Source organism: Lathamus discolor, chromosome 1, assembly GCF_037157495.1.
Source record: "Lathamus discolor isolate bLatDis1 chromosome 1, bLatDis1.hap1, whole genome shotgun sequence".
Classification (NCBI taxonomy): Eukaryota; Metazoa; Chordata; class Aves; order Psittaciformes; family Psittacidae; genus Lathamus; species Lathamus discolor.
The window spans coordinates 110,854,466-110,867,681 of NC_088884.1; the positions used below are offsets into that span (position 1 = coordinate 110,854,466).

At 40.8% G+C, this 13,216-nt stretch overlaps 1 protein-coding gene across 6 annotated transcripts in view; it reads left to right on the plus strand.

Moving 5' to 3' along the window:
• Positions 1-1,463, plus strand: part of LEF1 (lymphoid enhancer binding factor 1) — a 69,787-nt gene extending 68,324 nt beyond the window's left edge. For 2 of the 6 annotated variants that reach the window (XM_065690435.1, XM_065690454.1), the window contains one exon: positions 267-353. Coding sequence is in view for 3 of the 6 variants with exons in the window: in XM_065690462.1 (XP_065546534.1) it covers positions 267-346 (80 nt within the window). In the remaining 3 variants the exon portion in view is untranslated. Of the gene's footprint in view, positions 1-266 lie in introns of all 6 variants that reach the window. The other 4 variants (XR_010615095.1, XM_065690462.1, XM_065690428.1 and 1 more) reach the window with 4 other exon arrangements.
• Positions 1,464-13,216: the final 11,753 nt, after the last annotated feature.

Sequence of the window (13,216 nt, forward strand, 5' to 3'; positions counted from 1 at the left end):
AAAGGGAATTTATTCTGCAGTACGTTGGATGGCTAAACAGCTTAAACCCCTAGCTTTCTAGTTGGTGTGGACATCTATTTACAATCCAAAGTACACAAATATTCTTGCAGACTCCAAGCAAGAGCAAGTAGCAATACTCTGCACTTTGCCATTGCAGACGCACATTCCACTGATACTGCTGTGTCACAGAGTTACAGCTGATTTAAACAGAAAAACTTCATGTATTCTTTATGTCTCTCTTCCTCCCCCTCCCCGCTTCCCTGTAGGTGGGAAAAGAAATGCTTTCTCAACTTGCAAAGCAAAGGCGGCGACACCAGGACCCCTTCTGGAGATGGAAGCTTGTTAAACCCTAGGTGTGTCCTTCATCCACACAGACCACCCCCAAGGAGTCTGTCTAGGATGTCATTCACCCTGATGTCACTGCTAGAGACACTGAATCATAAAGACAATCACTGCCAAAATCCTTCACTATCACGAGGTCCAGCCCTGATATAAATAGAGCAAAATGAGCTCCTGGGTCAGCAGAGCAGCTTTTGTCTTCACTCCACCTCTGCCTTGCACTCTTAAGCCCTGTCTCATCTGTGTCCATATCAAGTCAGCAAACAAAGCAGCATGGCTGTCTCTGCCTGCTTCAGCCAAAAGAGTAACGTAGACCACAGCTGCCCCATACAGCACATCGAGGAATGGAATTTTGCCTGGACCGGGATGACACGCTCAACCTTCTTTTTATTTAATGGTGCGACAGGATCAATTTTGGTTTTAGCTTTTTTTAAGAAACTTGAATGCCTTTATATTTTAACTTTTAGTTTGTAATTTCTTTGGTGTATATTTTACTAGGTATGAGCTTTTAAACAAGTGTCAGAAATCTGAAATACTTTTTAAATAAAAGGAGGTTCTCTTTTTTTGTTTTCTTTTTCATTTTTTTTTTTTTCTGCCAGAGGAAAAACTGTATGGGGAAAAAAAAAAAAAAAGGTGGCTTTTTGTTAAAACTATTTGTAACAAATAGTGGCCTCTTCTCAGTCTATATAATACAGTGTCCTATAGAACTAAATGTAACAACAGCCCGCTGGTCAGTAGACATGTTAGTCTTGCATCATCTACTTTGTAAACATAAGCAATACATCCAGCAAATCTGACTGCAGTGAGTTCTCCTTCTCACCCATTCCCCTTCTCCTTGTAAAAAGCCCAGCACTTGAATTATTACTTCAATCGTTCTGTATTTGTATCTGTTTTTGTTAGCCTGTTAGTGGGATTTTATGCCAGTTGTTGAAATGAGCATTGATGTACCCATTTTTTAAAATAGTAAGGCACAGCCTTTGCCAAAAATACTTTTTTTTTTTTTTTTGTCATTCCAGTTTGAGTTAATGTGCTGAGCATTTGTTTTTTAATAAAAGCTTTGTAATAAAACTGAAGTCAATTGCCTGGCTTAACATAAATGAGAGTGGCTTGCACCGGCATCCCACAGAGGTAGGGGTGAGGACAGGAGGCACAGTCACTTCTGATGCTGAAGACTTTTGGCTCAGTCTTCCCCTGTAGGAAATGCAATGTGTCTGTTTGGCTGTTTGCTCACCTGAAGTAAAGTCGTCCTGGAAAATGACTTCTTCTTCCTAAAAAGAGCAGAAGTCTCTTCTTTTCATACCAGGAGTAAGGAATGGGCAGACTCAGTGCTCCGTTATGCTTCTCAGGTAGATTTGGTCCAAGTGGGAAGTACCAGGGTCGATGGTCTCTTCCTCTATCTTCAGTTTCCTACTAAAGCCTTAGTGAAAGCAGCAGTAGTTCTAAGATGATGATTTGGAATATGGATTCCCTTCTTTCTGGCTGCAGTCCATTCCCACACAAGGGGTAGGAGCCTACAGTTGGTTGCAGAGGGCCTGGTTTCACAGTGTCAGATCCAGAGCTTGCATGGTCTGCCCCACTGCCGGCGGTGCCTGTGAGACATTCCTGCAATAGCAAGCAGCTCCTCTGCACGCTTCAAAACTGAAAACGCAGGCTTTTGAGTCTTTCAAGCCCCAAATGCTACCAGCAACCTTTCTGACATCTTTCCTGTTTTGTTCAGGGACTGGAATTCCACAGCTCTGAAACCAGACACAGGTGCCTGATCCCTACTAAAAAGAGTTAAAAAAAAACAGTGCAGCCATAGATAAGTTCCTCCAATGGTTTGTGAGCACCACTGCAAAATAAACACTGTGAACTGCACACTGAATCAGCATACTTTGTATTCTAGCTCCTGAATCTTGTTAGGTGTGAGAGTGGAGTCAAGCTTGAGCTACAAGAAATGACATAGGTGAGTTACAGCACAGGGAAGCTGTGTGATTAGATTGTTTATACCTGACCCTTAAATTCTTGTTGCATAAGAAACATCATAATTAAAAATGTTATAAAACAGCTTCCTCTCAAAACAGCGTGCACTGCACACAACCCCAGCTGTAAGAATGTAACCAGCATATTAGTTCTTGCAGTATTTATTTCTAGCAACTAGTGATTATGTTAAAAAAAAAAGCAAAACAAGTGACCAGGCAAGGGAATGCACTCAGATGGCAGGAGAAAAGGCCTCTGAGAGAACAGCAATTGCATACTGAAGTTTTGCAAGACTTGGCTACATTTCCATTCCAGTCATTTACCCCAGCCTTTGCTGGAAACCTGTTTGGTTTTTGGTTTGGGGTTTGGTTTTGTTTTTAAAAGGAAAAACAGCAAGTACTTGAGCGCAGTAATTGTTCTAAATCAAGGATTACTGCAGTGTGTTCTCTAAATTATATGTTCCAAAGATACCAGTTCTTTTTAAAACTTAAACACGACTACTTCATTTAGGCTTTTTAATGGCAATTTAAAAAGTCACCCATTTTGCAAAAAAAATACTGTTCCTAATAGAGGTGTCAGCATTATGTAGCACATCGTCCCAAACACACTATGTAGTGAACAGCTGCCTGTCTTAAGGACGAAAGGTCTTTCAGCTCTAATAGTCAAGGAGAAAAAGAGTTCAGGAGCCAAAAATAACATCTCTGCTGTTAACATACAGTGAGCAAGCACCATGTGTTGGGCTCATTCATAGATCAAAGACCTTTCACATACAGCAACTGTGGGAAAGGGTAATATGCAAGGCTTAGGATGCTCCCATGAGAGCACCTGAAAGAGTGACCATGCTATCCTGGAATACCCTCTGTGACTTGGGCTGGTGTCCGCTTCTGCCCCCCACTGTTAACTGGCATTTGTTCCTGCAGGACCAAAAGAGCAAATTGACCTGGGCCCTCAATTGTAGCACACCAGCTTGTCAGTGGAGACGGATGAGCTGGTAAAAATGGCCTAGTGATGATGGTGTTACCCTGGCAGGAAGACTGGGTTTAAATCCTTGTGATACGGAATAAATTATTCCAGGTCAGACTCAAAAATGACACCTCAATTCCTGATGTGCAATTCAGGTAGAAGTCAGCATCAAACCACGTCTCTCTTGCGTGCCTGTATTTCCCACAGAAAATGTCTTTAAGGATTTAAATGCTCCTACCTAATAGCTGAGTTAATTATCCAGACGCTTCTGTACAAGCATTCATAAACCCACTCTCCATGCTTCATTCCGTGCATGCACCAGAACCAGTTCACAATACAGGTAGTCCCATTCATAAACACAGGATCTCCTATCCTTGTAGCTAGAAAACCTACCCCTTCCCCTCACTGAACCACCAGCAAAGGGCAAAGACACAGAGCAGGGCAGTTGAGCCTGGATTATTTACAGCTAATCAGGCCAACATCACAGGATGGTCTGGCTCCTCAGGCTTCTGGATCACCTGGACCAGAGCCATTTCCCCTCTGTTACATAAAAGAACAATGCTTCAGGATAACTTTGGCTTCTTTACACAGCAAGTGATGACAGATTCACAAGTTGTGCTTATAGGGACTCACCAGCTCTAGAGAATTATCTTCTGTTGTAGTTTCCACTTTGGCTTATCCAGTAGAAAAGGCAGTAAGTTAGTTGTACAAGTCATAGCTCAGTGGTTAGGTCAATTTGCAGCAAATGTGGGACCTTAAAGACCCAATCCTTGCTCCAGGCTGTAGGACAGCAAGAATCTGGAGCATCAGTTGTCTGCACTCCTTTGAAACTGCTACAGTGCACAAGGCTTTGAAGAAACCATTCCATTTCCTGATGGCTTCCTGCTCCAACTGATCTACATGGTGGCTAATTAGGCTAAAGAAAGACAGCAGAAAATTAAGGACACTGCAGAGACTAAGAAATGCCCACTAACCTCTCCAGTAACGCAACTGCAGTTTGTTCCCTTGCATTCACAAGGGGGCTAAAAGCCAGGAAGCCTCTTCTCCAGCATAAGGACCTAATACAAAGTAGGAAAGAAGGGGGGAAAGAAGTGACACCACAAATAGCCATAAGCCTGTCAGCTATAAACACGTTTCTCTTAAGTCAGGTCAGTAACAAAACTACTGGGCTAAGAAGTTAGCCAAAAGGAGAGCAGCACTAGCAGGGAAATGGCCTGCTGCAAACACAGAAGTTTGAGATAAAGCCAAAATGATGCTTCCAGGACGAAGCTAGACAGTGTGCCCCAGCACATTCGTTTTTTCTGCATAACAGGCTAGGGAGAGAACCTCTGGATTAATGCATTAAATTTACCCTGTGAAACTCCTCACAGATACACAGATCAGCTTTAGAAAGCAAGCAAGCAAGCAAACAAGCATCTGCTGCCCCAGGAAAAGGGACATGTCCGCCAGAAATATGCAAAGTGAACCTCTTAACCACCAGCTTTCAGCCAGGTCAAAGCAAGGACTAAAAGTCTGGTCCCCATCCTTCCAGATACTCCCACCTTCAGGCCATGTGCTTTTAATGATGTGTTCTCTCTGGGTGGCACACTCCTCCTGCAACGACTTCACTGAGCCACAGAAGCAACATGTGCTTGGCTGGGGTAACAGTCACTTGCTTACCTGGTCTGGGATACACATGAACCAGCAGAGCTAGGAGTAAAACTTCCATCTGCCTCAAACCACAAGAGCAATTCACCCAAGAACTGGTCTGTCCTGTTCACTGCTGAGAAAGGTAGCTGCAACAAAATAAAATCTTCAGCAGAACAGAATAAGATACTCCACAATTTAATGGTGGTCAAGACATTTGGAGAGGCAACTCTATGAATTTCCTACAGCTAAGATAAGTGGCTCAAAAATCCTGCAGGATATTGATTAGGCCGAGGCAGGACCATCTCCGTGTCTTCTTTTAAGACCACAAAAAAATGGGCTCGGATCTCAACAAAGTAAATGCTATGTAAGAGTTAGTTCTTCTCAGCACCTGCCTGTGACAGTGTAGTGCTGGGTAACAGAAGAGACAACACACACTAGAAATGGCAGTGGCTACACCCCTTGACTGAGATGAAGTTTCAAAGCCTAAGATGGACAAGATTCTTAATATCTAGCTGCTGTTTATGCTACCCTGAAACACGTTTCCATCTTACTCTTATGTGAAATGTTTTGTCATGACTAACATCACCAGCAACAATTTCTTCCTCTCCACTCAATCCTAAATTAGATAGGCACTAATCATACTTGCAAACATAATGCCACTGTTTTTTTCCCGTTGAAACCTGCTAGCTCAAACTCTTCTCTTCATACAATGTCCTGAAACAGCTCAGAAGCAGAACACCTTAATCTAAAGTCCCTCAACAAATTTAACAGAGTGGTTTTAATCACTGTTTGAAAATTGAGATTTTATAAGGAAGATTTTGGCTATGGTCTAAAGCCTGCAAAGGTCTTCAGAGTATACACTAACCGGGGTTGAAGGATTCTTGCTAACTCCTATCTTGAAATCAGTTCTATTCAAAGGTATCTAACATATGCTGGATTTCCAGCTGCCATGTACAATACCAAATTTTATTACTTCTCTCTCTAGTCCTCAGCAGATGCAGCAGCTTCTCCAAAGGGTTCTCCATGCAGAAGGCAGAGAAAGCGGCTCTCTTTCCCTACCAGTAGCCAAAAACATACATGGAACATTAGTTAAAAGAAAGCAAGCTTTGTGGGCAAGCAAGCATTAGCAAACTGCTATACTTAAATCTGAATAACCTGCTGTAAGGGCACTGCTTTTGTTTAGACTGATTAATCCATTTAGATTGCTTTTTAGATTTTAATTCCCAATTTCAATATAAATAAGTTGTAACTTGAGCTAGGTGCCTGTGGGTTTGCACTACTCTCATAACAGGAATTAAAATGACATTCTAAGTCAAACTGATACGAGCCATAGCTAAGCCCAGTCTTATCTGACACTCAAACTGTTCATTCCCTAAAAGCATAATAAAAGCCATTTTTCAAGAATCACAGCCTTTATTGGAAACTTTCCTCTTTGTAACGTTAGCTGCTATCGTAGAAAAGCTCTGCCTTTTGCCAAAAAACAGCCTTTGGGTGAAGACAGTGCCTACTGTACGATCATTTGACACATTCATCACCATTTGCTATTATTCTTCCATCAACTTGCTACTTTAAATGTCACGTGTCAATAACCTAAGCAACATTTTCAGCTCTAAGCCTATGCAAATAATCTTTAGAGGATAACTCTGCCCTTGAGGTAAACTTATATGCTCATCTTTTATTCTAAAACAACCAAATGTCCTTACAAATTTAGATCCACGTAACAATACTGGCTTCAGTTCATAGATTTGCCAGTTTAGCATCAAGTTAGGCAACAATAGCTTTCAGTCCTAGCCAAAAATAAAATGCCAAGTCTTTAAGAAAGGCTTCTTCCTTAGTTCCAATTGATGCTTTTGTTTAAAGAAATAAAAAAGATTGTATCAGGAAAACCACTTATGTGAAATTAACAGCATCTTTCCCTCCCCCTCCCATATTCTCTCTCCTTTTTAAAATAAAAATTTACCACTTTAAAAAACCTCATACTCTAATACTGAAGAAATTAATTTCACCAAGTATCTTCTGTCTCCTACTCTAATAAAGCAAGCTATTAAAATGCTTATCATAGATCTCGCTCTTCACAGACACTGCCGTTTCCTAAAAGCGCCCTGAATGGGTTTAGAATCCACAGCCTCATTCAAATCAGCTCTTTCAATGAAGTATTTCCCTGTAGCCTACTTCACCCACACTCCTTCCTTAGAGGACTCAAGTTTTTCAGGCACATAAGACATTATTTGGGTGCTTAACTTTCACTGCTGGTTCTTTGACACTAATGTCATCATAGCACCCAGAAATCAATCTACAAACGGTTGTGATAACCCTTTGGCTCAAACGGAAGTGAAGCAGGAGTGTGAAGAATCAGGCGGCAGTATTTTTTCCTGACAGAAGCATAGTCTGAGTGCTACTGTCTGAAATTACTAATTAGCAGCATGAGCAAAGTTTTGTCTTGCAACTGATTCTGTTCAAGTAGATAAACAGCAAACATAAGAGGGAAAGGCTGAAAACTGCTGCTTGCTTTCACATTCTCTCAGGAACTGAAGGGGGGTGGGAGAATTTGTCACTAAAATCCACACCAGTTCTCTTCTAATATTCCCCATTCTTTTGCAAATTAAGTTCAAGATTTAATAAAACTAGGACCTTCAAAATCAGACTCTTCCATTAAGATTTCTTAAGTTGAAAGGCATTTTGGTGCCGAAAAGAAATCATTGGAAGATGAGATACCTCACCTGGTTAAGACATCCTGCAAAACATCAGCAGGCTTCCAACTGAAACAAAGGCTTTTAGAAATCTCAGCCTAAATTGCAAAGAAGAATTGCTACATCAGCTGTAAGGAACCCACTAGCCCTCTTGTAGTCTTCAGAGAAATAAGGACTTCAAGCAGTTGTCAGAAACATTTTACCTTTTACAACCTCTTTATAGAGAAAATCTACAGCTAAAAAGGCCTGTGAAATACAAATGCAGTATATCTCATACCTACTTATGCTTGCCAGCTTTGCAGGATTCAAACCAGCAGGTCTCAAAGCTAACGTGAAGTAGTTAAGATTCAGAATTGAAGTGAGGGCTTCCAGTGGCTGCAGTACTCCAATACAGCTCACGGCATCATGGCATGCTGAGGAGTCAGTGATTAGAGTGGTTCCTTCATCAGATCATAGACCATTATGTTAAGTACGTAGGCCCTGCCACCACCAGCGCAGAGCAATCTCGGTCTGTGCACAATCAAAAACCACGTGTTGTAAAAGTGTGGTTTTACCAATTCCTATTGCACAAACGATTAATAGATCTACTTGAGTATGCAAGGATAATTAAGAGAAAAAAAAAAAGACAGAAAAAAAAAGACGACTTTTATTTGGTGCTAATTCACCACATGTAAATTCCAGCTGTTTACTGCAGACCTACCACCAAGCATACGCTTCTTCCCACAGCTCATCAGAAAGCCTCTTGCTGGTGAAAGTGGTTAATCCACAAGATTTTTGTTGCTGAAGCCAAGACTCCAAATGGGGGCTTTAGGTTACTAATGACAAAAATTTTGCATTCTTTAACTAGCGAATACTGTAAGGGTTTGTCCATTTACAGAAAACCACCCTAGAAGTGGTTGCTGGCAGAAAAACAGGACCAGAATAGAAGAAGTAGTTACCAGGCAGGACTGAGATGCACCAAGCAAAGCAGCAGCGAACAGGCTAGGAAAAAATCCTGTTATCTGGCAGCATGAAACAGCCAAAGTAAGCGACAAGTTCCTTAGTGCCCGCCAAGAAAAAGCCTTGTGCTAAAATATCCTCCTATGCCCTGGCCAACTTACAGCATCTGACCCAAGGCTGGGAACAAAACTTGGCCTTATGCCTCATTTTGATGCCTCATGACACCACATGACAAAAGAAACAGCTCCTTTAATAACTAGGTTTAGTGCTTTGTATTATTCCCACCCCAGAAGCAACCAAAACATCCAGGCAGCATTCGAGCTTTATGGTGCTAGTTTCTCTGCAAAGAATGCATTGCTGCAAGTTATTTGCAATTTACAGAAAATCAAATAGAAAACCTCTAAGGGAATAGAAGAGTGAACAAGTGCAAAGCTGCTCCATGGGCATACAAACCTAAATCTGATTAATACATTATCAGTAACAACCCCAGACCTCATTACATGCAGTTCTGTGATCATATACATTTAACTTAGGACTCTGCATAGCACTGCATTTATAAATGGAAAAGTATATTGGATAGCAAATGGTACATAAAAAGGGATTCCAGTTTTCATGTGAACTTTTGAGAAGATCATAAAATTCAAGACAGGTCATTCTACAAATCATCTTTACAATTACCAGATTGCGCCTCTGCTTAACCCCTCTCTAACAGAATTCAGCAGAAGCACTTCCCTTTGGCTGTGAACAATAGGAAAAGCTGCTGAAGGAAGATATAACATGAAAAGATCTAGCTCTGAAAATAATCACAGCATCTGCTATTGCTCCTGGTCTCAGCTCTTCCAGAAAGCACAGGGAAATAGGCATCATTCAGGTCAGTTTTATAATTGCTTATGAGGTTGCATAACTGTAGTGAATAAAAAACCTGAGATATGGGTCACTGCTGTGGTGCTAGTCAGAAAAATAAGAACATAGCACTGTAGCTACAGGCGCAAGAAGACTCTTGCCTCTCTTGAAAAAATTAACTTCAAAACTGTCAGCAGTAAATCTTCAGGGAAAGTTGGGAACTACAAACTACAAAAGCAGCCACTTGGTACTGTAAAATGGCTTTCTCTAGATATAAGAATAAAAAACACGTGTCAATCTGCAGCAATTACGTGTTGACAACTTAAAAATTATTAGTCTGAACATTTGCAATAACCATCAGATATATATATATTAAAATGGACACAGGCTTGAAGAGCAATACTCTGAGATATGGAAAACATTTTGTGTCTTGTGATGCTACACACTGGATGCTTACAAAAAGAATTCACTAGAGAACAGCAAGCATCTGTACTTTCACAGAAGTTCTCCTATCTCTTGGCAAGGAAAAGAATTTTTCATGAAGTAAAAAAAGTCAGTATCAGCAGAAACAGCACGTTTCCTCATGTCCTCATGGCTGATATTCTTCCGCTTTTGGGGAGGCAATCTGGAAACACATCTTTTTCAGATGCCTTTCATTTTACCAATCACATTTCGCTACACTTGGAAAGTTTCTTGGTTTTTTCTTGTTTTCTTCTCCAGCCTGATAAACCTACACTAATTTACAGTAAGAGGATCTACAAAAGAGATCGACTGACAAGCCTCAAAAGTTTCAGAACTATCTGAAAGTGTGATAAAAGCCTTAACCACAGGACAAACATTAGGAGAAGAACCACCAAATATGGCATTAACAAAACAAAACCAAAAGTCTGAACCTCATTTTGAAGCCACTATGATGATTTTCAGAAGCCTCATTCACTGCTGGAGCACTGGGCTTGTAGCACTGGATCTTAGGGCTCTGAAGAGCCCATGCTAGATGTTGTCTTGTCAATAGCCTGCCATTTATATAACAATTGGGTTTAGAAGGACGTTTACATTGTCACTTCAAAACCCTTTGGTCAGAAGGCTTAGGGGGAAAATAAAACTTGTGTAGGACAGAAGAAACAAGTTGGTTTATGCAGTTGCTCACTCAACCCTTCCTTCCTGCTGTGTAAAACAAAGCATAGGTTCACAAAACTCCCATCTGGACAGAGCTGGATCATTCACCCCAAGGCAGCTACTCATTTACAGGGGCTAAATTTCATCAACGGACAATTGAAATACATTAAAATTCTTTGGCAATGCTGTTTTCCCAACAAATTCCTACCAAGGAGATATTCTGCAAGTCTCCACGAAGAAGGAAGGAGGAAGCAATAAACTGCATTTTCCATTCCAGATTCAAATCCATATTGCAAGTTGGTATCTATCTTCTAAAATTAATCTACAATAATATACTGAAAAAATTCAATGATTTGCAAACACAGATGCAGATTCAGAACTTCAGGACATCTGCACTCAATAAACAGGCAACTGTTACTAGTGACCCACATACAAGTATTCTTGTGCTCAGTGCCATTAATAGGAAATATTTCATTTGTTAGAGCAAAGCTGACTTTCAACTTCTACACAGTTCCTCTTCGGATCAAACTTTATTGCCACCTCTTACACTTCATACTCCATACGCCACTCATGCAGAGCATCCTCCTCCAGTCCAGTTAAGATTCTGCTTTCATCTCCCTCTAGTAGAGTTTGCCGTGCTCCCATCTTCTCCCCAGCCACATCAGCAGCAAGGAAGACCATAAATGGAGCACGTTTGGCAGATGAAATGACCCAGATGCTGAATCTGGAGCCATCTTCCCAGCTGCAGTAGCTGGGCTCACATCCGATGCCTCAGCTGCTGGCTGTCAAGCTCCCCTCAAGCTGTGCCAAGCATACAGCTCAAAGCTTTGACTGAAGTGGGGCAAATGCTCTAAATCTGTGAGGCCTGCTGACAAAAAGGAAAACAAAGGCTGAGGGTTTTAAAAGTAGGTAGTGAGGGAAATCAAACACCGTTCTTCCTTTCTCTTCTATTCCTTTTTTTTTTTCTTTTACCTCCACAATCTTTTCCCGTTAACAACAATTCAGGAGGAGCTGACTGGTGACAGCAGGTCTAACATACCATGTCACAGTCTCAGGTACTAACTAGCAGAAGATTCCCCTTCACTCATCAACACTACATGAAGTGGAAGGTGGCTCATGTACCTCCACATCAAGTCACAGGCATAGCAAGGGCTGGGAAATACTGTTTACTGAGGGAAAGGTGGAGACCGACAATTCTGTTATTTCATTACTTAAAGTCTCCTCGAAATCTTTAAACTATCAGAGCTGCAGAAGTTCTTACACAAATCAGGAGCAACTATTTAATACCCTGCTTCTGACCAATTGCATCATGATCTTGAACCCAAGAAAGGACTTCTACATCCTCCATGCTTCCTCACTGAGGAGCAAAAGAAAAGGCTTACCTTGATTCAACGACCTTAGTCATTCAACTGCCATTGTGTGTTCTCATCTAGATTTAAGGGAGTATCTGAAGTTTTGGCCCTTTGCCTCACCTGCGCTTATCCTCATACAGCACCACATATGGGAATAAAATAAACCATCCCCACCCACCAGTAAAGTACCTCCACATGGCCTATTTGCTACTGAGGAAAGTAAGCCTCTTCTAAACCAGCAAGCCAAACTTACAAATGCCTCTTTCAGGTTTCCTGTATGTATTACGTATATACATACTGTACCTGTTAGAGAACCTGAAAGGAAAACACTGCTTCAGAGAAAGTTTCTTTTTCTAAAATACCACATTCAGGAGTGAAAAATATTTTGCACATTTAATATTACATAGCCTATGCCTGGCTATAAACCTAAGTGTTTCCACATTAAAAATAAAGATGATCTTCTGAGTAAATGGAGCAGCATCGATTTAATTCTGCCTAAATGTTTTTGTAAAAAATAAGGGTTTTTTAAGTCACAGGAGCAAAAAATGTTCCCATTTTTAATTACTACTTAAAACAGGCGTTTTGAAGGTAACTTCACCCTACAGCACTTAAAAGTCACTAATCTGAATTACAGGCACCAAGAACCTTCAAGTGAAACAGACCTCCGATGCAGGAAGTGGACTGTATTTTAGGAAACCAACTCATTTTAACAATATCTTAGTAAAGGAAAGAGAATGTCTACAGGACCATTTAGTTCCTTTAATCTTCTTCTTTCAAGACAAGCAATTCGATCAGAAAATCTGTAATTAGGAACCAGGATCCAATAAACCAATAGTTTTTATTCTCTACTTAGGTATTTTTGTGTTGTTGTGTGCAAGGAAATTAACATCTGTCAGCCTCAGTTTTCTTATATGCAATCTGAATGAGATGTTGGGGAGGGAAGAAGAAGCAACTTAAGAGTTTAATATTCATAATTTCTTTACTTAAAAAATTATCTAAGCACTCAGTTTGCAGATCCAAAACACACAACGTAAAAGGCTACTCCTCAGCTGAACTGGAACCCCAACCCTCACACTTGCTCTGCAGTACTTGGAAAAAGGGCAGGATTTGCAGCACTCCTGCCATGAGCAAATCCAGGCTCTGCTAAACCCCAAGGAAATAAAGCTGCAAAACAGAAAGTGCCCCCACAGAGCCAGACACACCTATTTGTTTACACAGCACAGACTCCAGTTTCAATCCCCATAAGTACTGTACTATAGTAGTAGCGCAGTGAGTAAAAATGACACTTAAGATGAAGACCCAGTAAATAAAGCCAATTTACAGGACTCAAGAAAGCATACAGAAGCTTTCACCAGCTTCTTAGCTTAGTCAATAAAAAGCAAACCT